Source organism: Pollicipes pollicipes, unplaced genomic scaffold (genome assembly GCF_011947565.3).
Source record: "Pollicipes pollicipes isolate AB1234 unplaced genomic scaffold, Ppol_2.1 Scaffold_6138;HRSCAF=7277_pilon_pilon_pilon, whole genome shotgun sequence".
In the NCBI taxonomy this organism is placed as follows: domain Eukaryota; kingdom Metazoa; phylum Arthropoda; class Thecostraca; order Pollicipedomorpha; family Pollicipedidae; genus Pollicipes; species Pollicipes pollicipes.
Window position 1 is genome coordinate 9,318,226 of NW_023596818.1, and position 27,768 is coordinate 9,345,993.

The 27,768-nt window shown below is 52.2% G+C and overlaps 1 protein-coding gene across 1 annotated transcript; it reads left to right on the plus strand.

The window, feature by feature from the left end:
• The first annotated feature begins 1,166 nt into the window (after positions 1-1,166).
• LOC119106308 (guanine nucleotide-binding protein G(s) subunit alpha) lies at positions 1,167-25,858 on the plus strand. Its single transcript, XM_037229924.1, has 5 exons — positions 1,167-1,578; positions 13,951-14,023; positions 23,735-23,789; positions 24,810-24,929; positions 25,724-25,858. The coding sequence occupies exons 1-5, from the start codon at positions 1,275-1,277 to the stop codon at positions 25,820-25,822; spliced, it is 651 nt and encodes a 216-aa protein (XP_037085819.1). The 5' UTR covers positions 1,167-1,274; the 3' UTR covers positions 25,823-25,858.
• Positions 25,859-27,768: the final 1,910 nt, after the last annotated feature.

Here is a 27,768-nt window from a genome sequence, read left to right on the forward strand (position 1 = left end):
GCCCAGCCTAAGCAGGTTGGGAAGCAAAGATAATTTAGTAGGCGACAATCGAGGAGTGGCGCGACGGGGAATCAGAACACAATACTGGCTTATGCTTCAGGTAAGGTTTACTTATACTACAGGTAAGGTTTACTTTAGGCTAATTTAAGGCCAAATTAGGTCAATGAAGGCTAACTCGTTCCTGTCCCCCACCAGCAAAAAAAAAGTGCCTTCGCACATGTGGAGCTGGTACGATAGCAGCAACGATATAACGCGAGCGAACACGATGTTTGGCAGTGCAGAATGCTTGCAAGCGAGCGACGTTGGCCGTCACACCAAGCTGCGGAAGCGCGAGGAAGACAGTGTGGGAGATGTGTAGACAATTAATGCGTCCGAAAGCATGTTTATCAAAGATAACTCGCACCCCGTGGCGCAGCCAAAGAAAAGGCTTTGGGGACATTTTGGACCCCCGGAAAGTAGCAATGGTCCCCTGGGGTAGGAGCCTGCCTGCTCTGACTTATATCTGAGGACCCTGCCCTGTGTCGCGGGGCCCCTGGCGACGACCTTCGGCCAACTCTCCGGGCCCTTGATCATCGCGCCACGGAGGCCAAAAGTGGACAGTTGCCTTCTGTACCGCCCTTCCTGTGCCCTTGATCTCACATATCGCTCACTTGGCATAGCATTCATGCATTTGCGCATTATGGTGGACCTGCGTTTGGAATTTACATTCATCACACCATCAGATGACATTTGTCATAATAAGTTGGTTCAGAGGCGAATTAACGCGCCTCACAGCCCACATTGCGAATGCCTGGCATCGGTGATGATAATTTCTATTAAAGAGCGCACTGGCTCCTTAGGCCGACACCGAAGGTCGTGCATCGACGCCGAAGACCATGCTGCGTGCTGCACTCTATATGCTCACATCATTGCCGACAGAGCCACCTATGCCAAGCTCGAAAAAGCAGGGGATATTTTAGATCGACATAACAAGGTATACATGGCCTTTATTAACTCTGTGATAATTTGAGAAGCCCGATAATAAACTGGAGTATTTTACACCACATTTTCAAACCTGTGAATAGTAGAAATATCACGAAAGGGGTTTTGAAGCCCAAAACAGGAACACAGTCATCGATTTGGAACTGAAACGGGATACCATTACCCAGGATGCATTGCGAGTCCCACCCTTCGGCGTCAGGCGGTCGTCAAGAGCGGCGGTTTCTGTATATTTTCCCCTGTGGTGTGCTACTGGTGCCTGCGATTCATATGGAGTGTGTAGACGTCACCATGGGATGGTGGAATGTGACATAGAGGGCCAATGTCCCCCTTCCAGTATTTGTGTTTGTGGAAACCCTAAAGCAGACAAAATAGGGAATCCAGGCTGCAAGGACACCAGGCCGCGTGAAGCCCGTCCAGGCTTCCTAGCCTACCTTTGCCTGGACTGCAGGCCCTATGACATGGGTTGTTTTGGAAGCGCTGCATCGAAACAAGATGCAGATGAATCCAAAAAACAAAAGGAAAAGAATAAGAAAATTAACCAACAAATACAGAAGGACAAGCAGGTGTACAGAGCCACTCATCGTTTGTTATTGTTAGGTAAGTAACATGTGCTTTCAATGTTTTACTGGATTTCACATGCACAGTGCAATAACTCAGTTTTCAAAGTGGTCATGCTCTCAATATGTAAGATATTTCTGACTTCTCTTGGCTACCTGGTTGTATGCTCCAGCCAGTCATGGGTGTCAGAACATCAAAAAATGTTTTGTTGTGCATGCTTTTGCTTCAGTTTGTGAGTGTTTGCTTTCAGCATGTATGGTTTCAGTGAGAAACCTTGAGTCTTAAATGTATTGCTAATTTTGACGCTTGCTGTGCACGTAAAGTTCATGGTTTAGGATGGTCACAGACAGACCAGTCATGTGTAGGATAGCCAAGGACCAGCCAAAGTGAAAGTTGTTATCCTTTGAGTTTGAAAAACCTGAGCAAACTTTTAATCAGCCATTTTCTTCCACACAATGCCAATGGTATATCTCCATGCTTATTTATTGCTGCATTCCCCACACCGATTGTGATCTGCCCACATTGCCTGTTGTGATACTTGTGGTATTATGACATTTGAATTTGTCATTCAGGCAACATGTGTACTAAATCTTATGTTATTAGAAGGTGAGCCCCACCTTGTTCCCATACATTGTTTTTTTGCACACCACCTTGTTTTTTCACTGCAGTGTGATTGTGGCAGTAGAAAGTAGCATGCAATCACATTGTAGTACCTACGTTGCTGACAAGGTCAATGATAAACCATGATTAAGAAATGCGTGCCTTTTCAGCAGCTGCAGGAACCTCCCAGCATGTTTTTTTCTGACCACAGCTGAGATTAACATGACTGTACCCTGACCACAGGTGGTTGTCATACCTTGACCTACATTCCCTCTACTTCTTGATCTTTTTCAATGCTAGCTGTTTTTTTTCATCTTGGGTTGTTAGGGAGAGAACTGATAGCAGGAATCCTTGGACCATCAGGTCAGATTTTTAAAAGTTATTTGAAGATCACAAAGCACTACCATATATCTGATCAGTACTGATAGCAGCATTTATCATGGCTAATTTTTTTTTTTTTTGGTTTTATGAGCTGGACTCAATGAAAATTTATTTTTCTTTTTATGAAACCCACCACAAATGTTAGGAAGGTGTGCAACCCATTGTATTTAAGAGGCGAATGCTACCATTGCCTTAAACCAGGCCAGGCCAGGAGTGAACATAGCAAGACTGAGCAGGATTGGTGGGATACCTATGTGGATACAGGCCATTTTTATAGCCATAGCCAAGAAAATGTGATGTTACAAAAAAACTGGAAAGTTTGTCATGGCACTTTGATATTTCATGTCTGGATCAGCACAACCTTGTAGTTAAACTCAATTGTGGCTTGTTAACAACAATTCCACCAGAATATGATATTGTGGGCTCACTTGGACTCTTAACCTCCTGTGGTTTAATTTTGCATGATATACATCCAAGGCAAAACTGTACATGTTGTCCATGAAGGTAACCAATGCCAAGGTATTTAGTATCCAAAGATTTTGTAAAATCTGACTGATTGTGTGATTGTGAGACTCATCAGAATATGTGATTGTGGGGTTTGTCACAGCTGTACAGGATTTAAGGTGCGCTGTATCCAAGTATTAAACATTTACACATCTAATCCATGAAGATGACCAAAATACAAGTGATTTTTTCTCCAAATGTGTTGGTAGCATCTGACTGACTGGGATTGTGAGACTCATCAGATTATATGATTGTGGGGTTTATCACAGCCTTAGATGATATGAGATCCACTGTAGCCAAGTGATTAAGCATTTATGCATGTAGTGCATGGGGATGACTGAAAAACAAAAGCTATTTGTTCTCCGAAGGTATTGGTAGGATCTGACTGGCTGGGGATTGTGGGATTCATCAGAATGTATGATTGTGGGATTCATCACAGTGTTGCAGGATTTAATATTCAATGCAGCTGAGTGATTAAGCATTTACAAAGTAAGTATGTTCTAGTTTTGAGGGCTTGATTCATGCAATCCCTCTCCTGTGCACTTTTTGTAAAGCCTGAAAATACTTTTGCATATCATATTACGTGTGGTAGCTGCTCTGACTGAACTCATCACCAGCTAAATTTCAATGTTCCTACACAACTTGAAAGGGGTAGATGCTGTTGTGCCAAAATTGATATTTACATGCTGATTTTAAGGTAGTCAAGTGTTATTCTGGAAGTCAGTAATTTGGTACTTGTTCACTTCTGTGGTTGTATCATTATTTGTTGACCACTGATCCCAAATGCAATTTTGAATACATGTTTGATATTTTGAACAATGTGGCTTGGTTTAATAGTGGCCAAGTCAGCAAAGAACAGTCTTACTATCATTGGAGTCTGAATGTGTAATTGAAGGTAATTGTGTGGCAAAGCTCATATGCCGAGTTATCAAAAGAACATGTCTTAAAGAAGTGTCATTGCAATTTTATGAAGGGCTCAAATGGCTTTGCATAAATATTGTGCTCAATAGTAAACAAGGCAGGATGCTCCTATGGGGGCTACTTTTAGTAGTCACTTGTCTCTATAATACACCTTGACTACAACAAGCTGTATCCAGATGCAGAAGCTCTTGACACCGGAAAGGAAGACAGCCTAATGTAGTTGTGTAAGCCAGAAATGTTCAGATATGAGAGTCAGGATTAGCCATGGAAGCAATATCATATGCATTTTGTACCCATGTTGTGGGTTGATTATCAATATCCACATGCTGTCAAATTTTTGGAGACTTGGAGAATATCGGTCTTGAAAAATTGAGTGTCAACATGTATGTATGTAGCTTCTCAGAACTGATCAGGGATGTCACAGCTTTCACTGCAGTGTAGACATCTTGTTTGCCTCTAACACCGCAGGCTTAAATTCTTTCCCTGTTCAGTTCAATGGATTTGGGGAACTACTGATGAACATACTTTAGCACAGAACTTAGATGGCAGAGTTCAACCTGACAACTTCCTTTATAGGTTGTCCATTTTAGAGTTTTGGGGGAAGAACTTCACATTGTTTCATTTAGTTACCTGAACTGCAACCCCACACCTCATCTCAGCATCTCACCTCGTCTCTTAAAGAAAAGCATTTTTCCCAAATGTTCATGTTTACCAAGGTGTCCAGTTAATTTTTTTAATTGGCATGCTTTGATGTGTGTATAGTCATGTGATCTTAGTGATCTTACCATTTTCAAATTTAATTTCCATGATACATGTTCATGTTGGTTTTTTGAATATTTGGACACTATTTGATGCTACTAGTGTACCAACTACAACTAGTAGTATTGTCACCACTTTGCAACTTATAGACATATGGAGATTTCAAGCTATTTGATATTTCAGATAAAGAAACCGTAATTTTCATGGAGCATGTTCCTGCTGGTTCTTTGAATATTTGGACACTTTTTGGTGTGGTTTCTCAAAGTATTGCCACCACTGTGCAAATTATGGACAAGTGAAGAGTTATGATATGTATTGACATGTGATAAAAAAATTGTGATGAATGAGTCACTGTGTATATTTCAGAGCATGCCTAAACAGCACATGATGTCACAAAATACAAATGCTTCCAAGTTGTTCGCTATTAAATAGCTTTTTCACTATTATGTACCTTCTGGTTACATCTCATTAACATGCCTCATGAGATTGACTATTAAAATGTATGTTATGGCACAGTGACCACAGGTGGTGGAGGTCGAGGAAGATGGTCAATACCTGTTTTCTCACATTTTTGCTTTGTTGTGTGATGAGCTCTGGCCGCATATGTGTTTTGCTGCCAGTGTACAACTTTGCCAGATCCTGCAGCTGGCTCTTGTCAGTTGTGGTGTTGATGGGCTTCCAAACCAACTTAACTTGTTGCTCTGCACTGTCGTGAAGTGCAGCTAGATTCTTGGCCAAATCTGACTGTCCGCAGATGCTCACTTTGTCCTGCCGCTTACTTGTCAATGCTTCGAGCCAACTACAGTTAGCCACATTTTATAGTGCAAACAGGGGCATGAACTACTTGGGCTGACCAGGGAAGCCAAGTCACTTTTCATTCACAGCAGGAGACTTCCCCAGTAGAATGACTTCCGGCCTGGAAACCGATGGAGGTTCCACTGCAGCACCCCCTTGCTCTATCTCAGTCACTGCTGTATGGAATAGGGAGTTCACTGTGACAAATGTCTGCAGGCGGCTTTATGTGCATGGATTGGAACAATCGCCCATGTGATACAACAGCTTTGGACTTCGGGATTTCTAACAGCTCTGGCATATACTTGGGGTGTGTCATGTCCCCCATAGCAGCCATCACCGCCAACGCTGGATCGTGAGGTAGAAGGGAATGGAAGAGAGTGTCAGAAATTGTCATTTTTAGGATATGTGATCTCATCCCTGGGCTGATTTTAAACTCATCTGAATTCGGCTCTTCTTGAAATCTTCTTGAAATCTTAAGTATATACACATCATAGGCCATGTATTGGGTTTCGTGCATGGCCCCTGGTCCGCACGGCTGGCACGGCTTGGTTATCGCCAGGAAGATACCTGGGATACGTGCAAGATATAAGGCCATAAGGTAACAAAAACAAGTATGCCATTTCTCTTGGTACTGCAGGAACGTCACTGACAGCAGGACCTGCAGTCGGCGATGTAGCCAAGAGACGGTTGTTAGCGACCATGCTACACGTTCGCCTTATATCTGGAAGACGTCCCGGGCAGATTCCATCTGCATAGATCCAGAGCCAGGCATTGAGTCTGACCCATGGCGGATGCCGTGGATATGCTTGATGGAGCCGTTCTCGGACCAGTTTCAACGCAGCCCTGAAACGGTGAAACATCCTGTTTATGGCGATTTCTTAAGATCTCTTGCAGCCCCCTCCCCCCTCCCCCCTCCATTCTTCTTCCCTGTGTCAAGCTAGCTTCAATAGCTTGTGTCAAGCAGGCATGGGAACTGTTGAAGCTAGCTCGTGTCGAGCCAGCTCCAATAGCTCTCATGAATGACAAGGTGTACGTCAGTAATACACCGGAGCTAAAAGTAATGTCTCTGTTCAAAACTATTGCGAAATCGGTGATGATTTTAACATATTTTAGCAGACGGCAAGGCACCTGGAGCAATCGATCGCCGCCTGGAGCCTCCTGCTGTGTGAGCAGGTGTGAGCGACTGGGTCTGGGTACCTCGAGGTCCTGCTCCTTTTTGCACTGTTGGATGTGACCGACTGAAGATGGCTCGAGGAATCCGACAGTATTTGTTACGGTAACGCGGGCATCGGCCGTCGGTGGAGCTTAGAATCTGGGCTTAAATCTGGAAAAGAGATTACCCGTAGTTAACGGAAGCGCAGAGCGTGCAGTTCAGCCGTTTCAGGCCATCGACGCCACATCTGACGACAGCCAGCTGGCGAATCAGGTGCAATTTGTAGAATGGCACCAGGACCCATATGGCCACACCCGGAGCTGTTAACATGGTCATGCAACAATAAAAAGTACTCAACGAGCATGTTGTGGTGCTGTATGTTTACCTGTCCACAGTCACCACGCCATAATAAACTCGTTGTTTGTAAATTATTTGTACGGCCCTTTCTTCGGTGCGTTTGAATACAAGTTGCAAGCACGTATTTGATTCCAGCAAAATTGCTGCACGAGGGGGGAGTTAACTAGGCTAACAACAAGTTCGGTATTTCATCTTATTTTGTCTGGAACATCCATTAAGATATGCATTGGATATAATTTTTAATGGAAAGGCGCGACCTATTTCACCATCAAACAAATAATATCAGCCACATGTCATCGTAGGCGCAGGAACGGTGGGTTCCGTCGGTGCTACGACGCCCCCAGTTTCTGAGATTGCTGAGTATTTACCCCATGGCGGTGTATGGAAAGAATCGACTTTAAAATTTGATGTTGGCGTCGCTCTTTTTGAAACGATCCTCAGCCTTTGTATAGCATGATTCTTTAGTTTCCGCGGTTTGTACAGTAGTGACTGGAGCACTGTGGCAGTGTATTACACCGTAGAGCATCTAAATATTCAAGGTACCTGTGGGAACTTGTATTACACTAAAAAGCGACCAGATATTCAAACGACCCGTGGAAACTTTTCTTATGACTAGCTAGTAAATTCTAGAAATTGGTGAGATGCCTTGAAGTGGCCGCACAAACTTAAAGCAGCGTAAATGGATGTTTCCGAAAATAATTTGAAGGTAGGACACCGTAATGATCACAGTCGCCCATGCTCTGTTTGACATCGCGAACGACCAAACCGCAGTCAACACGTAATATGCACCCACATTGACCTGGTACCCACCCAAGGCCCAGTATACCCAGGGTAGTAGATGGCTAAGTATGCAAGACCCGGAAGAAGTTGGTCGCAAGGGACGGTTCAGCATATTCTGATCAACTGTGGTGTTTTGCCCCAGGTTAGAGTGCACCGTCCCTGTCTGGGTGTCTTGGCCGTATGTATGATACAGTGATGACGCAAGTTTGCCCGGGCTGTTCATATGAAAGGACTTCATGACTACGTCATGACGATAGAAAAGGTTAGCGTTGCGGCGCGGGTGACGAATTTAAAGGTTGCAATATTTTGCATGTTACAACATGCGAAAGTTAAGTAAAAAATGGCTTAGGTGCGAAACGTTGATGAACCCAATTACAATCATGACTTTTGAAGATAAGAAAAGGACTTAGGATAACGGAGGATTTTCGTTGTTAGTGCCTTGCGACAGATATAGCTCAAAACTACCTTGCGAACAAAATGGCGTCTACGGGCGGCCCGCTTTTCACGTGGTCCATATTTCATAACCTTTTGCCACCACTTTCCGTGCAAGTTTGAAATAACCCGGTGGCGCTAAGCGCAAAATTTAATTTCGCAAGACGTTTACCCTATTCACACCTTTTGAGACATTGCCTTTTTCGGATCCCCGGCAGAAACGTGATTGCTGACGACCAGGAGTGTAGCTTCTTCCTCAGTTGTGGGGGTTTCAGTTGTGCTGGAGTAAGTGGAATGGAAAAGAGTGTCACTTCACCCTTGCTGGTGTCTCACTTTTCATCGTCTAGTGCACGGTTTGTGCCCCACTGAACGGCTGACGCATGCTGTAAAGCCTCGCTTTGGCCGGGCTCTTCCGTTGCCGGCGCCGGCGCTGCTCGGAGCTTAACCGGTCCACAACTGCCATCTATGGCGACCTCAATGGGCAGGACGAGCTGCCTCGAGAGGCCCGTTCTGGACGGGGACAGAATAAGCTGGGGTCGGCCGGCTGAGCCGGGCTTGTGCCGTCGAGGCCACCGTCCGGTCGTGGAACGGGGAGTTGCAAATAGCCGTAGTTGGTCAGATGTCGGGCCACTCCACTGTGTAGCTGATGTCCGTCATCAAAGTGACGACCCCCGTTATTTCCTTGGCGGCTTGATGTTCAAGCTGGGGCGGACAGGTCCCACAACTTGCGCACAGCGCGATTTTACCCACTTCAGTGTGGCCCGTTGAATGCACGTGCTGAACCAGACTCTCCTAGCAAACGGCGAAATCACCCCTCCGCTAGTGAAAATGTTGGCTCTTCAACAGCTTTCAGTCTGCCGGGTCTTTGGCACGCTTCCGGCGGAGACTGTAGTGAGCGTAACTCTGTGGCGAGGCAGCTATTCGTAAATAAAGAAGAGAAGAAGAAACGGAAGTTGAGCGCACAGATTCGTCTTAAATGTCGGGCACTCTCAAATTCCGTCAGTTGGAATTTCATTGTCGCAAATCAGTGCTGAGATTAGAGCAGGAATATCGCTGAGTGACCTTTATGCTCGTGACGCTTCTGCTGGATCCCATCCTGATTAAACGGATCGCGCAAAATACGGCGAATCAGACTGTCTGTCTCACGTAAAAGGACATTAACGCCGACATGCTAAAGAGAAAATCCTAAGACACGTAAAAATCGCCTGTCCGTGCTGTGCTTGCAAATAGGCACATCATCTGACGCGGCATAGTCGATTTGTGAGATGCCGACATGTCTAAAGCACGTGGATCATGAACATCGAGACACACGGCTCAACAAAGTTCAAAATGGTCCGTCTTGGTTGTTGATACGCTAAAAAACCTGTTTACTTACTTCTAACTTAATCAGATGTTTACCAGCCGACATGCCGTAGTTGATCTACCGGAGGCAAACCAGTACGGTGCGTGAGCCGTGGACGTGGGAACCCACGTGCCAGCAAAGCTCAAAGTTGTCCGTTTTTGCTTGACGACACGGTTCACCCTTGCCAGCCTTTGCAGTACTTTAAATTTAGCAGTCCTGTGCGTCGCGAATGTTTATGGTGCGTATGCCACATGCCTGTTACCCTAGAGCGAATCAACATCGCCTCATCGAATGGTGCTATGCTAAGAGTTGCAGGTGCCAGGATAAGCGTTAACGAATAAGTGCGACACATTGAGTTGCTTTGGGTAGGTAAGACAGTAATATAAGCCCTATTTCTCGGAGGAAAACCGGGAGAGTGGAGATAGAGTTGGGTTGATGTTTTGACAACATGCCTTTATCGTATTATCAACCCAACACTATCTCCATTCTCCTGGTTTTTCTCCGGGGAATAAGGCTAATACTGCTGTCTTATCTATGTGAATAAATTTTCTCGCTAATGCACCGAATATCTTCCATTGGGTAGGGATGCTGTAGCACACACAGTAGCACACAGTTTTGGGCTAGGGAAAGGGTGAATGCGGACTTGGGGTGAAAGATTATGCAAGCGAGGATTTGCGATAGCGATATTTGCGCGGAAATGTTTGCACATCAGCTCAGATCGTCGGCGCGCTCTCTGGATATCTGCACGGAGTTCGACGAACGTTGAGACGCAATGCGAAATGTTGTCGGATCGCGCAACACAGCGTGCATGGCTGGCTGTGGCTCAGGCCGGCCGGCCGGCCGGCGGGCTCGGCCAGAGTCCAGGTAGCCGCTGGGCCGTCTGGCCGGGGAAGCCGTGCCGTCCCGCCGGCGGACGGTCCGCCGCGCTGACGCCGTCTCATTAGGCCGCCGCCGCCGTCGGCCAGCTGGCCCACGCATTCCTTGTGGGTATGCCTTTTGATCTGGGCTTTCGCGGCGCGTGCGATCAATAGGTGCCAGTCAGACGGCGCCGGTCTCATCTGCTGACGGTGGGGCGGGCTGGCCCGGTCAGCCGGCCGGCCGGCCCGCCCGCCTGTGCCCGCCTGTCAGCGGGCTGCTCCCGGCGCCGCTGGGGCCAACTCGGGTCAGCGGGTCGCGACCCGGGCTCGGCTGGCGAGGCACCGAGGCCCGACGCCGGCCATTTGTTGTCGGCCGCATGGCGTCGCCATGGCTACCACCCGCGACCGCCGCTGCGGATTTGACCACTGCCGTTAGTAGCATTTAGCGGCGGCGTAATGCCCAGAATCCATTGCCAGGGTTACTGCCAGCGGTTGTCTGATGGCGTTTCGTCGGCCGGTTTTGCGGCAGTGGCATTCGGCGGCGTCAGCGGTTCTTCGGACCATGCCTTATCGGCTAGGCGCCTCGCGGTGCGCGCGTCTGTATTGCATCCACTGTTCCGGACTTCAATTGGGTTGACGTCATGTGTTGGGTATAGCTGCACTGGATTTGTCAGGTTCGCCGATACACCCCCCCCCCCCCCTCCCTTGGCGATAGCCTGGGGGTAAGGTGTTGGACTGGGCTGCAGAGGTGGCGAGGCTGCCGGTGGTTACCCCGCCTTGAAGAGATTCCCCTATCTGTGACGGACTGGGCTGGGGCCAGTGCCGGTGCCGGTGGTACTTGTGGTTCCCGCCACTCCGGCTCTCCTTGCCAGCCGTCCTGTTCAGTACTGCGTCGTCGGCGCCGACCTCTTTCCTAGCAGCGCCGTCACCGGCGCCGGTGGAGGCCGTGGGCCGTTCTGTGCTGCGGTGGTCTCCTTCCTCTCCATCTGCGCCTCACGCGTGCTGTGTCGTCCCGGCGGACGGAGTCGGGTGGCGCGTTTGGCGCCGCCCTGCCTCCCGGACCGCAGGGAAGGCCGAGCCGCCCACTCAGCCAAGAGCTGCCCCCCCCCCCCCCCCTGCTGTATCGGTTGGCTGTACTCATAACTGCAAACTGCAAACTGATGCGGTCTTCGGTGCCTGGGTCGTAGTTATAAATAGTGAGATTTGGGCCCCAAGATATGTCTGCTGTTCATGGGTTCTGTTTTCACCGAATCAACTGTTGGTTAGGCCCGAGCTTATAGCCGCTTATGGTACAGCAGTTTTGAGCTGGGGTTTCATTCCTCTCCCTGAATCTCTGTAGATGAATAGTCGGTATGCATATCCGGGCTGCGCTCATGGAACGCGTGGGTTGATCTTATTCCAGTCACTGCGCTCGGCTCCGCAGTAGACACGCTCCTGACAGGCGCACGAGATGAAGACTCGGCTGTGGGAGCAGTGCCTCCCGCTGGGACCTCTCCAGCTAAGGGCGCCAGCAGTAGGCGGGGAGGGGATGGGGGCTAGTTCAACGGTAGGGCAAGGCTTTAGGAGCATTTGGATTGGCTTCTTTCCATGCGCTCTGCGCTCCACCAGCTCCCCTCGCCTTTGTCCACCCTTTGGGGAGGGCTGGACGGCGCCCCCAGCGAGCGCCCGAACGCCAGTGTCGAGGCGGGACGAGCCGCTCCCGCCAGGACTACCCGTTTGTGACCGCGGCGGCCACCCCGCCAAGCCGCGTGCCTCTGTCGTTCCGCCCGCTTCAAGTGTGACCCTTCTCCGGCCAGGCGATGGGTCTGTGACGCTTGATGGTCGGCACATGTTAGGCTGACTTGATCTGGTTCAGGTCCAGGCTCCGGGACCCTGTCTGGACGGCCACCAGCTGAGCTCCGTATTTCACTGGTCAGCCACGCTCGGCTTCACTCAAAGCGTCGTGTTAAAACATGGGACGGCACCGTTGTCTTCGTCTGTTGTCACGAACCCGTTACATCGCTTTTTATGTGACTTGTCAAGTTATGAGAATGTTTATCAAATGGGACTAGAACGTTGAAGTCAAATGTTATATGACGCTACCATCTGAAACAGACATTTGTGAAGAGGTACAAGGTGTGGTGTGGGCACACATCCCGTACTACCAAACCATCATATTTTGCCAATGTCGACCTGGTAGGCTCTCATTATCGACTCACTCTTTTTCGAGCTTACTGATTAAGCTGAAAGAACTATTTCGGAAGTAAAACACCCACCCCCACCCCTGCCAGTCCTGCCCTCCCTGTACAGACGGCGGTGCACGCCGAGCCCCATACCGATACAGTCGGCGAGGCAACAGCGCTGACCGGCGCCGATAACAACTATCGATGGTCTCTCGCGTTGGTCCCAACATTCCTCAGATATCTAGGTGGCGAGGTATGTGTGGTGTCCGCTGCGTGACCTGTCGTGCGTTATCAGGCATCTGGGCGTAGCCTGGACAGGCCAGACGCCGAGGCCGGTTTTCGCCTTAGCACGCGCCCGGGTGGGGGTCAGTTTGCCACCCCCTAAAGTTGTTTTTATAATTTTTTCGAAAAAAGCGCGGCATAACCGCGTCAAACTTTGCCTAAGTGTGGGCAATTGAACGGCGGATATTTGTGTTAGCAAAATTAGACTACCTTGTAAGGTCGCTGACCTATGGCAGGTCAAAGTCAAGCCGTGGCTGTCAGCGAAGGCAGTTTGTAGGGAATCGTTCAATCTAATGCGACATGGGGGGGGGGGGGACTAGAAGAAGCCGCACATATCTGAGATAGTGTCGTAGACAGACAATAGTAGTTAGGATTACGACAGATCCCATTGACCTTGGGTCAGGTGTGTAGGTCAGACTGAGGTCAACACCAGTCCTGTTTTTTGCCGGAAAGCTTTTTATGGGCTCGTTTCTTGTGCTTGTTTCTTATCTCGTGATAGCAGGGAGCGCAGTAGACATCTTCTGGGACCTCTGAAAGATAAGAGTGGGTCACTGACCTAAAATGGCCCAGATCAGCCCTTTGTCCCATGAGCATATCGTCTAGCCCAATCCCTGACGGTAATTCATCTTCAGAAATAAAGACGTTACTCTAGACTTCTGGCTACATGATCTTATAAAGGTCACACAAGGTCACTCTTTTCAAATGAATGCCAGTGGCCTTTTACTTACATGAACCAGGTATTTAGGTTCAAGGCGGTTGAATCAGGTTTGGGGGCGCTTAGGACACCAATCCGGAGTTTGACCTTATTTGACCTTACTCGACCCGAGGTCCAGGACATAGAACCTTCAAATTTAGACACAAGCGAGTTGACAGGTGTACCTGTCCGCCCTGCTGTGAATTCGGTGTTTCAGGCTCTTAAATTTGTAGATCTCAGGCGAGGTCAATTGACGCTCACCTGGGCATGTGGTATTCAACCGGCCACCCGGACGCGCGGCAAGCAACACCCGTTTAACCGATGAGAGGTGCTGTACCTCTGGTTTGGACGGACTGGTTTACGTCATGCTGACCGTATGCTGTGTGTTTCAGGTGCTGGTGAATCGGGCAAGAGTACGATCGTCAAACAGATGCGGATACTTCACGTGAATGGCTTCAGTGCAGAGTAAGTCCGTCGGCCCTAAAGGATTGCCCTGTCGGTGTGCTCTCTTGACCCGTCTCTCTCTCTGCTGATCCGCCGTGTCTCCACGACCCGCCCCTTGCCGGTGCGTCTTCCGATCGGTCCTCCTGCCGGTGTGTCGTCCGGCCCGCCTCCCTGCCGATCCGGTGTGTTTCCACGACCCGGCAGGAGGACTCCTGCCGGTGTGTCGTCTGGGCCCGCCTCCCTGCCGATCCGCTGTGTTTCCACGACCCGACAGGAGGACTCCTGGCCGGTGCCCTCCCGGCTCGCCCTCCCTGCCGATCCGCTGTGTCCCACGACCCGGCAGGAGGGACTCCTGCCGGTGTGTCGTCCGGGCCCGCCTCCCTGCCGATCCGGTGTGTCTCCCACGACCCGGCAGGAGGACTCCTGCCGGTGCCCTCCCGGCCCGCCTCCCTGCCGATCCGGTGTGTTTCCACGATCCGGCAGGAGGACTCCTGCCGGTGCCCTCCCGGCCCGCCCTCCCTGCCGATCCGGTGTGTCTCCACGACCCGACAGGAGGACTCCTGCCGGTGCCCTCCCGGCCCGCCTCCCTGCCGATCCGGTGTGTTTCCACGACCCGACAGGAGGACTCCTGCCGGTGTGTCGTCTGGGCCCGCCTCCCTGCCGATCCGCTGTGTTTCCACGACCCCGACAGGAGGACTCCTGCCGGTGCCCTCCCGGCCCCGCCTCCCTGCCGATCCGGTGTGTCTCCACGACCCGGCAGGAGGACTCCTGCCGGTGTGTCGTCTGGGCCCGCCTCCCTGCCGATCCGGTGTGGTCTCCACGACCCGGCAGGAGGACTCCTGCCGGCGCCCTCCCGGCCTGTCTCCCTGCCAATCCGGCGTGTCTCCACAACCCGTCCTCCTGCTGGTGTCGTCATGACCCGGCCTCCTGCTAAGTGTGTCCTCACAATCCATTCTCTGCCGGCCCGCCGGCCCGGCCGGGCCAGACGTCTGGGACGGGATCTGGTGCGGCTGAAACGGCAGCCCATCATGGGTGGTCCCGTGGTAAAATAGCGGCCCACCTTGGTGGTCCTGCAGTGGTTGCGTTGGTTGCGTTCGACCATCGACAGCGGGCAGCAACCTGTGCAAGTCCGTGGCGGCACATCAGCAGCAGCCAGGGGACACGTGGCTTGTGTAGGTTTTTTATTGCTGCGAATCGGACACTAGGTCATTACTGCGCCCGTGCTTGTGCTGTCGTTGCGCCGGAAGCGCGTGTCATCGACGTCGTTAGCATCAGTCCTCAAGTTACAGCCTGGGCATCGCAAATAAGTTGTGAAAACGGGGCTGTTAGGTAGTATGGCTCAATCAACCAACCGATAAAGGGTGCACCAAGGATCTCGTGGTGCTTAGCAATTCTAGCAACGGGCTCATAGCTGGGTAGACCCGTGGCGTGAAGTTATAGCTTCCTCGAAGATGTATTTTGTCCTAGGTCTGAGAGCTCTAGTCGTAAATATGACGGTGTGTGAATGCAATTCACGTAGGTGAGTTAAGATGAGACCCTAAATATCCCCGTACCTGTAACTTACCGCCACCGGAAACGCCGTCTAAGTGGCTGGGCGTAGTGGAGGTACCCATTTGTGGCAGTGGTTCAAAACCCGACACTACCTGCTTGCATTACAATACGTAGTTTGTTAGGTAATTAAGGAAGGTTAGAATCTTCCGAGTGCGTACTATGCGTAGGAGTGTGCTGCAAACGGATTTGTAAGTCCATTCTGCTCATGCATTACCAAAAACCTGCTGTCATTTCTTTGAAATGCACAGTTTATATATATATATTAATATATATATATATATTATATATATATATATGTTTATATACAGATACGGTTAAAGATAAAAGTTTCGCCCGTGAAAGCATGCTGTTGCTTCTGCTTGTATTTAGCGGTATGATGATTAGCTGCTCTGCCTGGTCTGATGCCTTTCTCCTCCATGTAGCTTCAGCCACAGTATGCCTGCCGCCGGTCATGGTGCTCCAAGAAGCGGTCATGCGTTGTAGCAGTGGTGTCGTTACATGATGTGAGCATTTGTAAGCAACTTCGTTTTGGCACAGGGATCAAAGTAGCCGTTTGATGTTGGCCTGGATTTTCACCGCTATGATTGAAACTCGTGACTTGGGCAATAACAGCTATCGACAAGTTACCTCAGAATGATTGTGATGTTGTCTTACACGATATAATGTTCACGTGTGCCGTGAGCATTATACACAATGTTGGTGACAGCCTTAAATGTAAAAAGTCAAAATAGATGCAGACTGGATTCAACGTTGACGGATGAAACGCTGAAAAGACTAGACAAAATGCTGAGGCGAATGGCTACACTGAGCATCAGGATGCTCCGGAGCGGCGCTTACAGATTGTTGTCAGTGTCGGTATCAATAACGAAGCCTTGTTTCGGTAAGGGAGCCGCGTGGTCAGACAACATTTATGGCAAGACGAATACGAGGCTTGTTGCCCGTTCAGGCTCAGACGGAATCTTGCCAGTTTTTCCATTACCCAGTTTGGATTTGGCGATTCCTTTGTCGTTCTGTTTATAGTATTGTTACAATATGGTTTTATTTGAACCCGTCCACGAGTGACAATGATTAAAAAATGGTTAAGCCGCCGAGAAAATCGTGAGTTGCTGCTGGTGCAAGCATCAGACAGGAACAAATGGGAATTTTTCGATGTCATCTGCAAAAAGATGATTGGAGCTGGTTTTCTGAAACAATGCGATGGCCAGGGGTGCAGTTCGCCAAATGTATCGGGAGGGGGAGGGGAAGAGGGGGGTACTCACCTGGACGCACTCACCGCTCAGAAGGATCGGCGTCGACGTGGGGCAGCGATGCGCCGGCTTGCCTCCGGACCTCAAAAATCAATCTGACTAGATCCCAGGATGTTCTGGAGTTGGCGAACCACACGACCGGACAGTCGGCGCGCCCCAAAGCAAAACCCTATTAGTTTTTCATTTTGTTTACCATTAGGCGAAGTGGGAGGCACTAATTCTAGTTCGTTTTTGCAGTGATGACAAGTGATGACTTTGCCCCGATTGGGACCATTTTGTTCACCATTAGGTGAAGATGGATGCGCTAATTCGAGCTCGTTTTGTTTTGCCTTTTCTTGCATGGCTTTCTTTTTTCTTGCATGGTTTTAAGACGGGGTGAGAAAGAAGGGACCAAACTTGCGTAACTGCCCGTGTCTATAAAGTCCATGTTCCCACCTGAGTAATTCTTGCAATTTTAGGGGAGGATTTATAAGAGGCGTTATCATCACATATGAAAGGATTGTTTGGCCTAGCGTTTTGGTTTGGTGTTAAATATGCATTAGTTTTGACGGGCTGATTCTTTGTCCTTTCTGGTTAGCTCAGTTGGTAAGTTGGCTCAGTGGCTATTGTAATCAATACCCTGGTTCGAATCCCAGTAATTACAAGAGAATTTGGGTTGTGATGCGCACATGACTGGAAGCCGAACATTCTCCGACCCTTCTAAGGTCGGTCGATGTCGACGGCGACGTCGACGGTCGGGAAATTAACTGGCCGAAACATGGCGCTCGTACTAGCATACCAGGCCAGGACGAGAGCCCGAACAATTATTCCACCCGTGGTTTCTTGCAGTGTTTGGTGAACAACCTCCTCCACCACAATGTTTCGCATTGTGGTGAAGGCTTGCCACCAAGCTAAGACAGCGCTGTTGCAAGGAGGGGGCCCATTTGTGAGTTAGGTGTTCAGCTGCAAGTGGGGGTGGGGTGGGGGGGGGAGGGGGAGGGGGGAGAAATGCGATCCTATACCACTGCAGCGATTTTTCCTGTTTCGTAGGGGTGGGGTCGGGAAGAGAACAATAGCTTCGTCGGCGGTGCTGGGCATTGCTCAGCGGCGAATGCCAAACTCACGGTTGGGTTGACCCCTGCCCGACTGTGAGCCACGTTTTGCGTGACTGTCCCGAGCCACACAGCCGGACTGGCGCCGGGCGCGCGCCCCTCCAGCCGAGCCCGGCCGCCGCCGCTGGGACCGCCCCGGTCTGGAGCAGGTCGGGGTCGAGGGCGGCGGCCCAGGGCACTGGGGGCGTGGGAGCGGCGGCTGCCCCGGCTGCGGGCCGGCTGGCCGTCCGTCTCCGGGGCCGCGGCGAGCCCGGTCAAGGTGAGCCGACCACGGCTGGGAAGGGCTGCGCGCCGACCCAGAGACGCCCCGCCGGCCGGCCGGCCGGCAGGCGGCGCCGGCGCAGGCGGGCCGCAGCCAGCGCTCAGTCCGGCTAAATTGGGACCGCCCGGCGCCGTACTGTTGGGAGCTTGCGACTCTGAATTGAATTGTGCCAGTTGGTTCGTGTTTAAAAACCGGCTTTGCTTACTGAATACCTGAACTTGTTTGAATTAATCACTCCCCGGTGTTCGAAGAAAGAGTATATTTCTGACGTCAAGGACGTTTATTATGGGCGATTGGCTTTGCCGGCTACCGTTGCCAACTGTGTCACCGGCGTACCTCGTCTGGTGCTCAAGCACTTCGCCCGCGGGTGCGGGTGGTCCTAGAACTGTCCGCGTCGAGGCAGCGTTCGAATGTTGTAGAACAAGGCTCGTGGCGATTTCCCGGTCGTGGAGATTGGTTTTCAGGTGTGTGTTGTCGCTGACTTCGTGGCATGTATTGGGCTGTCCCCTGGGCTGTTCTATTGTTGGTTCGAGTTTGGCAGCCCGGCCACTGGCTTACAAACCGCCTGGAACTGGTCTTAGGTCGGTTCCGGGTACTGTGGAGGACTCCGCTGGCAGCATCATTCCCCCGTTCATGCCTTTGCAATGTCAATGGCTTTGCAATGCCGCTTTAAATGCTGCATTCTCACGTGGCCCCCATTTTTCGGTCCAGACTGCATGCACCAGCCATGAGTAGGCGGAAGTGCCCCCTGGTGGGGGCCTCCGTCCGAACACCGAGCACAAACCTTGAAGAAGGGTGCGGACGAAGAGTGCTTGGCTGGTGAACTCTCGGGTTCGCGCGCTTTTTTTGACCCACCGCTATCCAGTCTCCTACATCACATAGCCCATGACTGACCGAAAGGGCTGTAATCCGAACAGCCAAACCAAACCTCTGAGGGTGCGGCGCGGCCCGAATTTCCCATGCAAGTTGCTTCTAATACGCAGTAAATGTGCTCGAAAGCGTGGGAAATGTATGTCGTGCGCGGCAAGATAAGACGCATCTATTGGAGTGTGCACCCCTTGACTCTCCTTAAATAGACGCTCCTGGTCAGTTTTCGCGTGTTTTTACTTTTTGAAGCAGCTGGTGAGTCAAAGACACGACATGGTCGCATTGTCTAAAACTGGTTTTACCTGGCTGGCATTAAGACCATTTCGTCTAAAAATAACCCAAATTGTTTTAACTCAGACTTGTCGACTTCGATGTGAACATAATAAATGCTGTTTTACATCGAGTGCAGTGAAAAAGGAACCACGAATCTCGTGAATCACCCAGTCCCGTCCGTACTGAGGTGGAAGACGCCGGATGGCAGCCCCAGTGACCGCAGATCGCAGGGAAAAGGTCTGCGTCGGGGGTGCACCATTCGTCTCATTCATCCGAGGACCGCTTCCGGGATAATGTGATGGCGGATATGATGATTAAATCATCATTTCAAGCCGTCTCTCAGCGTGGGCCACAGCGTGTGGCATTTATTAAAACCTGGAATGCCTCTTTAGTCAAAACTCGGTGGGTTCCTGGAATGCCACTTCACTCTTGCTCTGGCATACTCGGTAGGGCACATCCCCGCCCGTCTTATGGCTGGTCATAGAACTCTTCCTAGTATACATGCTAGCCGATTTTCGTGATGTTTTGCCGCGACGTCAAGAGTAGCTTTTAAGCCAGGTAAAGCCAATAAAAATGATTTCAGCCGGCATAAACCACTGGCATGGCTTTGCCAGGGACAGGTGGCTTTTCGCCAACCCAGCTTCGTGGAGCATGCCAATCGATTCACTAAGCGGATTATATCGGAGACATGGAGGAACAGGTCCAGGTCCGCTTCCGTCTTTTCAAATGTTTGCGACCCTCCGGCTCACGAAGCGCGTCGCCGCCGCCGCGTCATTCACCACCCTGTCACGTCAGCGTTCGGTTCCTCCCACGAGCAGCCACGTCTGGGCGGCGGGTCGTCCGGAGCGGGCCCGGATGAGACCCGGGCCACCCGAGCTGCCGCTAGTCCATTTCGCGGCGGCGCTCGGTGCCTGGGCGTGAGCGCCGGCCGCCGTGTGGCGGTGCCGTGGCCGGGCTGCCGCCGGGCTTTGATCCCGGAGCAGCTGGGCCGGGCCGGCTTTTATCCTGGAGCAACCGGATGTATGTTGTCTGCGGTCCCAGGGCATTTATGCGCTCCTGACTCCTAGGGCATCTAAAATTGTCCGTCTGTAACTCGGGGCACCCGGACATTTGTGCTCCTTAGTTCCGCAGCGCCTGAGACGGTTACTGCTCGGACGCAGCCCTTGAGCGGAAGGGCACGGTTGCGTGCGGCGCTCCTGTGGCCGTAGTCCGTTCTGGCCGTGCAGTGTTGGGTCGGCCGGCGGCCGGCGCACTGGCCATCCCGGTCCACCTGGACCAATCAGGCGGGCCCATTCACCGCGAGCCGGCCGGCCATGGTCGTTCCGGGTCGCGCGGGCCGGCCGGGCGCGGTGCCTCGCGCCGGCGCCCGATCTCCGGACGTCACGTCCGGCCGCCGCCCACGCGCCAGGTGACTGACGTCGATACGGGCCGCCCCCTGCCGTCCCGCGGCCCCCCCCCCCCCCATCCTCTGTCGGCTGGCGCGCCCTTCGGCTGGTGGGACGACCCGCTGCTGACGGCGCCTTCCACTGGCCGGACCCGCTGCTGACTTGACCTTTGCCGGACCGGACCTGCTGATGACAGGGCCTTCGACTGGCCGGACCCGCCGCTGACCGGATCTCCGGCTGGCCTGTCCTGATCTGACCTGGTGCGGCAGCGGCTATCATGTCGCTCGTTACCGTACCTGCTCCCTGACCGGTCGGCGCTGACCTGACCTGACCTGACCTGACCGTCCTCCGTCCCTCCGGCGGCCCGCCGGCGGGCCGCCGACGACCCTCCGCCGACCGCCGGCCGCCTCTTTTGATGTCCCGGTGCCGATCGTGCCCAGGGGCCGGCCCCGCTGGCCCCGGCCGGGCCGGACCGGGCCGGGCTGGGCCAGGCCAGGACCGGCGGCGGCGGCGATCGATGGAGACCGCCGCGGAAGTGACTCGGCCGCCGGCCGCGCTCGGTTCAAGGTCCGCCGGCCGCCCGCATGCGCGCTGGCCGCGCGTCGCCGACGGCCGCCGCCGGCCTGCAACAGGCGTCGGCGGCCCCTGCGGGCCCCGCGCCGCTCGTCGGAAGGGCGGGTCGGAGACAGGTGGCTGGGGACGCCGAGCACCCAGCGCCCCCCCCCCCCCCCCACCCCCACGGCGGCCGCGTTCACCCGGCTCGACCCTGTCGGCTTTGGCGCCGGCTTATCGCTCCCACTTCTTGTCGGGTTTTTTTTTTGTGTCGTGTCGAGCCCTTGTCAACGAAATATCTTTTAAATATGCGGTGCCTAGATCGCGTGCTTCTAGAACGTGCTAACTGCTTTGAGAACATTTGGCTGCTGTGATGATGAACTGAAAATCGTGATTAGGCGGGTCGGTCTGTAAGGTTTTTTAGCTTTTGTGGATGATATTCACTGTAACCTATATATGTAAAGGAAGTCCAGCATTGTAATGCAAATGAGCATTAAAGAGCGATGTGCGGGTTTGGTTACGTCTCGATGAGTGGATCTTCGTAAACTCACACTTGTCCTAAGGTAATCAGCATTGTGTGCTGACTGAAACGTGAAATATGTTTCATGGACCCACTTAAAGAGAGTATCCTACCTTTTTGTTCCTTTCGCTTGCTGCTACATCAGACGCGTACGATTTGATCAGGAATGCCAGTTTCCCGAAATCCTTTTGAATAGCGCAGAATTTCTATTTGAAGTAACCGATCCTGCGGGAGAAATTTCATTTGACTCCCTGCTTAACATTATGAAAGAAGTTTGGCGTAATTTGGCCTCACTTGGCTCGCTTTTCCAACGTGTGTGATCTGTTAAGTTTGCAACACGCTGGTGTGTCAAAATGTCCGTGTAATAAATGTTGCGACAGCTACACTCCGTTCGGTCAACAGGCATGCGAACATGAGGCTATTATCCCGCGAATTCAACGAAACGTTATACTATGACTTTTATTTCTCTCTTATGTGGAGATGTATAGCGTTTACCACAGCGGCTCTTTTCGAGGCGCGCTTTGGTTTGGGGATGGGAGTATCACATGATCCATGTGACGTACTGGTTCAAACGCCAACCAATGCGCTTCTCGGTAGCAGGCCCTCGGTGCCCGCTGAGCCAATCACAAACGTTCTCTTTTATTTGCATCAGTAGGGTGGCGCACGGCGGTCGCCATGTGACTACGGGGAATAAGCGAAATGCTGTTACATAGCGGTGACAGCGTGATTTGGGCTCAAAAGTAATCGAAATTAATATCCTTATTTTGTCTTGACGGTGGTGCAGAGGCACCGTGGAGACATAATGTGTCATTGTTAGCCAGTGCTGTTATTAGACGTAATTAGCCGTGAGGTTTCACAGTGTTTTTTAATATGTCCCGAGGGGTATTGGCTTTAAAAACAATGTTGCACATCTTGAGATGTTGAAGCAAGCATGAATGATAGGATGAAATTAGGATAAAGTAATCCTTTTTTCTGATAGCATGAAATGAGCTTAGAACTATTGGTATGCTTTAAGTGGAAAAGATCCTCAACACCTTACTGTTTGATTATGTCAATTATGTCATGAAACTTCTGTGTGACAGCATTCATTTGTAGTTCTTCAATCTCCCGAGAGGTGGCCATCGCCAGCACTGGATGTGTGCTGAACCAAGTATCATCAGGTGCCTGAGTTTTAGCTCCTTCTCATGGTGTCCTTGACATATTTATCCGTGAGGTTAAGGTGCTTTCTTGTATTTACATGCTCGGCTATAGCGCTATTCTTAAGTCATTCGATTACAAGTCTTATTCCCGCTATGACTATTTATAACGTCTTGCGCTATGTAGCACAAAAGGTAGTTCTTATGAAAAGCATGAACAGGTTGCACAACATTGGTTGAGAGTCCAATGCCGGCGGCTATACCTGGAAGTCATCGTCACAAACACCAGATATGAACGACTCGGTAATTCTATTTTTTTATCACCTTGGGACGCCACATGACCAGTGGGATGGCAGGATTTGAATGACGTCATTACGGTGTCATGGGTGCCTGAGCAACCTTGAAATAGTCTGCGCATCTTCGCGGGCGTGTAGCTCAGAAAGTAAAGGACTGAAAAGAGTAGGGGCTTCGAACTGCACCGAATGATATGCAAGATGGCTATTTTGGCTCCAAACCCCTCACAAATGTGGGACACTTCCGTTGATACCATATAGTCGGACTAGTTTGAAACGGTCGGACGCTGCAGCGGTTGTTGACTCTTAGGATGCGGAATTACGGCACGCATTTAACCGTTTCCTCGTTAACCGTCCCCTTAACCGTAACGTTTTCCTCGACATAAGTGGCTGTCCATGTGGCATGCACTCCATGGTAGTGATGGCAGTGTTTATTCAGCTACTTCATGTGACTGCTTGACGTTCTCGATTGCCATTTGCGCTACCCGTTCGGTTGCACGTTGGTACCTGAAATTTTCTGCGTGGAATTCTGACGACGTGTCTGTTTTGTTTCAGAGAGAAGAAGAAGAAAATAGCAGACATTAAGAAAAATGTGCGAGACGCTATCCTGGTACGTATGAGGCAAGCCATGCACATGTGCCGTGCGCCACTGACGTGCGCATGGCTGTAAACTGGGTCTCGGTATCCCTAACGACCGGCGAAGAAGACTTGGCGTGCACGCGCGTGTGGGTGGTATTTCATTTGGCGGTGGCGCCGCCGACCGGGCGTCCCGCCTGTGCAGCCGGCGGCGGGTCAGCCGGAGCTGTGAGCGGGGCGTCTGCCGCGGGCGTGTGCTGACTCACGATCAGGTGCCGGGCGCTGACACCCGACCCTCCACCGAACCGATCACTCGACTGTCACGGACAGGCCGGGGCCGCCAACTGGCCTCCGTCCGGCACCGATGAGCAATGTGACCTTAGCGTTCTGGCGACGTGCTCGGTTGTAGGGTGAAGGCGCGGCGAAGCGTCACTACGCAGGTTGGCGGAGGCCGGATGGCAGGCGTTGTCCGAAACTTAGCGAAAGCGTTGGTCAGAAAGGCGGTACAAATCGCGGATGGTTCGGTTGAACGATGTCCCTTGTGCTTGCGGGACTGTACTGTGGGAACTGGAGAAAGATGCCCTACAGCATTTGTCCTGTGTGATGCGCGCTGGGCTCGGCTAGTGGAAGACTTGCGGACAACCAGCCCAGGACCGATTCGTCGGTTTGGCGGAGCCCTTCTGACTCATGGGTCCAGTTCTGGAACTGATGTACATCGGTGATCGACTGATAGCCGTTGTTCAAACCCGCTTTGAATGGCTTGCGTCATGAACAAGAACACGGATTAAGCGTCTAAGTTAAATTGATTCCGCTGAAAGTGGATTGCATCGATTGTCTTTAATTCGAGGAAAGCCGGTGCCTGCCCGCTTTGAACACGGTCTTCGGTCTGTCGCTGATTAGCATCAGTGACGCTAGCAACGCCGCCGCCGGCCGCTCCCCGTCTGCTGCGGGGCCGCCCGGCCATGTGCGGCGCCGCGGTCGGCGGCCAGCCGGTGACCCACCCCCCGCGGCCTGTGACCCGGCCCTCGCCTGACGCATGCGCACCACGTTGCAGACGATCACCGGTGCTATGAGCACGCTGTCGCCGCCCATAGCGCTGGAACACTCCGACAACGAGGCCAGGGTCAACTACGTCCAGGATGTGGCGTCCCAGCCGTACTTCGACTACCCGCCGGTCAGAGTCGCGGCCCTCCTCTAATGCGATGGCGTAGTGTTGGTTGTCAGCGCTTAGCTGTGTTTTCTGTTGTCTTTCACGCTGGCCCGGCCGTTCTCATTACGTGCTTGATTTTTCCTCCGACCGGCTGGGTTGATAGCCCGTATGTCTGGCGTCCTTCCCGCCATCGGCATCGCTCGCCACCACATCACACCATGTGCCTTCATTACCCCATCCGCGTCATAGATAGCACCACTGCCCTGCGTCATACGCATGTGAACGCATCGGGTACTCATACAACTACACGGTGCGCCCGCCGCCGTAGGTGGTGTCGGGCTCGCTCGGCCGGGTATGCCGACTGCACGGCGCCATGCCGCAGTGCAGGTGACAATGCTGCCATAAAACCCGCTCTGCTGACCATCTGTCCTTTGTAACCGATTTAAGATAAGCGTGTTTGTATTGCATCTGTCCAACGAACGCTCTGCTTCCGGAAAAGCTTCCGTTCCACGAAGGGACTGTCCTCACTATGCGCCTTTGAAGGTCCGGCACAGACTCACCCATCTGGGGTTTCCTTGCGCATACGGCAGTCTATTCCTGACGCTCACTGATTTGAAACGACAAGTTAACAGCTCTGGACAACCTCAGCTGCGTCATTGACGGCTCGGCTGCGCGCCGCCAGCGCGCCAGCCCGTATGCGACAGGTGCGCAGCTGGTGCCGGCCCAACTCGAGCTGAAGCCCGCGGGCGCGAGCGGCCGCCCTCCTCCGCGACCGCGCTCGCTTACAGCCGCGTAACAGCCGGCCGTACCGTTTCCAGGAATTCTACGACCACGTCGAGGCACTCTGGCAGGACAAGGGCGTTCAGGCGTGTTACGAGAGGGCCAACGAGTACCAGCTGATCGACTGCGCGAAGTAGTAAGTACTCCCGCCGACGGGCACGGCTTCGGGCCCCCGCTTCCTGGCTGGAGAGCTCACCTGGCTCCGAGGTCGGGCGACGGCGGCGGCTCAGGAGGAGATCGGCGGGACTTGGGGCTGCGAGACTGGGGGGGGGGGGGGGAAGGGGGGATCAGAGGAGGCTCCGGACTGTGGGGGAGATCAGTGGGGACTCCTGGCTGCGAGACGGGGAGATCAGAGGAGCCTCCGGGCTGTGAGATTTGAGGAGATCAGAGGAGACTCCAGGCTGTAGTGGAGATCAGCGGGTACTCCGAGATGCGAGGCTGGGGGGGGGGGGGGAGATCAGAAGAGACTCCGGGCTGTGGGGGAGATGGCAGGGGACGTCTGGCTGCTAAGAGGATCAGACCCGTTCTGAGCGCCGAAGGAGATAGACGGTATTTTCGGGCTTTAAGGGAGATCAGCAGGGAGATCTCCCCGAGCAAGATCAGGAAAGAGATCCCCCTGAGCGAGATCGGTCGGACCTCTGGGCTTGAGGGAGATCAGTCGTGCTTTGGTACCCGAAGAGGACCAATGAGACTCTGGGTGTAAGGGAGATCAGCAAGGCTCTGAGGGGATCACTGGCACAGAGGAAGCTCGCCAGGAATTCTAGCCTTGAGGGACTCCGGGTGCAATTTATGTCATTTATTGGTACGGCTACAGGCGTCTTTACCAAAAAGGAACGTCTACCTTGGGAGCCGGTACTATTTGGCCACAACTGAAACTTCGCCTTGAATAGGCGACAGCGGCGCACGTAGGTTATGGCCCCTGCCACAGTGGTGAAAGCACAATATATCACTATTTATACTTACTTAGTCTTTGTGGAGTTCACTCTATGCTCAGAGCGCCACTCGCTCAAACACTGTGCGCTCGATCAGCACTTGATGTTGAAATACGGAGTGCTGGTAACTGTGGTCACGATCTTGAAATGTCCAAAAGCTCGATTATCATCACATTGTGTTTTGAAGAGGGACCAGCTGTGTGATGCAGCCTGGTGGCCTTTGATGGCTGAACATTTATCGTTGGCAGTGAGCGTAAGCACCGCTGTAGCTTGTTCCAGAAATGTTTTTGATAATTTGTTTGCGAGTGTAACACGTGAGACCCCACCACAGAGATGACTCGTATCTGTGACGTTAACATGAATGCTGAGGACATTCCCCTCTCCTCCCCCTCCCCCCCCCCCTCCTCCCCTCCGGAGAAAAATGACAGAACATTCGATAGTCAGTATTCTGAACCTATTTCAACCAGTGTGCAACATTCATATGGTTCGTGTGTATTTCGAGCTGCCGAATGTAGATTATTTGCATTTTCATCGCGGTTACAAAATGGCCCCAGTCTCTTCTGCTTGAGTTTGGGCATCACTTTTGCGTTTAGTCGGACGCCATTCCGATAAAGCGAATTTGGTCAGGCGGCGAAATGCTGGCTAGAGGAACAGGGAGTCCGAACCCTAACCCAACGGGATGCCTGCTTCCCGAAGTCAATCCATGATAGCACCAGAACGACAGAATTGGGCGGACATACCAAATTTATCGGGTGGCTCAGAAGGCAACGTGTAACCACCATTTTGCGATCATTTCTTGCTGTCGCAGAAGCTCAATTTCCTCTGGTTTTCCCGGTGGCGTTTCCTCCGGTTTTCTCGGCGATGCTGAAATGGCATTGCGCGCGCTACGCATCTCTACGAAACTCGTGTCCGGTGCGTATTCGCCCGGCGAAGACGCGGCGCGCGCCGTGTTACGGCGTCGGGCCGCGACTGCAACTGGCAGGCAGCCAGGACGAGTCTGCGGCGGACGTCAAAACTGGGCATCGAGAACGGCACAGCCGCCCGAGCGCAGACCGGTGGCGGCCGTAATCGGCCGATCGAATTAAGCCTTTGGACTGGCTCGCTGTTGCCATAGTGACCGGGAGCGGCCTGGACGGCGGCGGCCGCGCCAG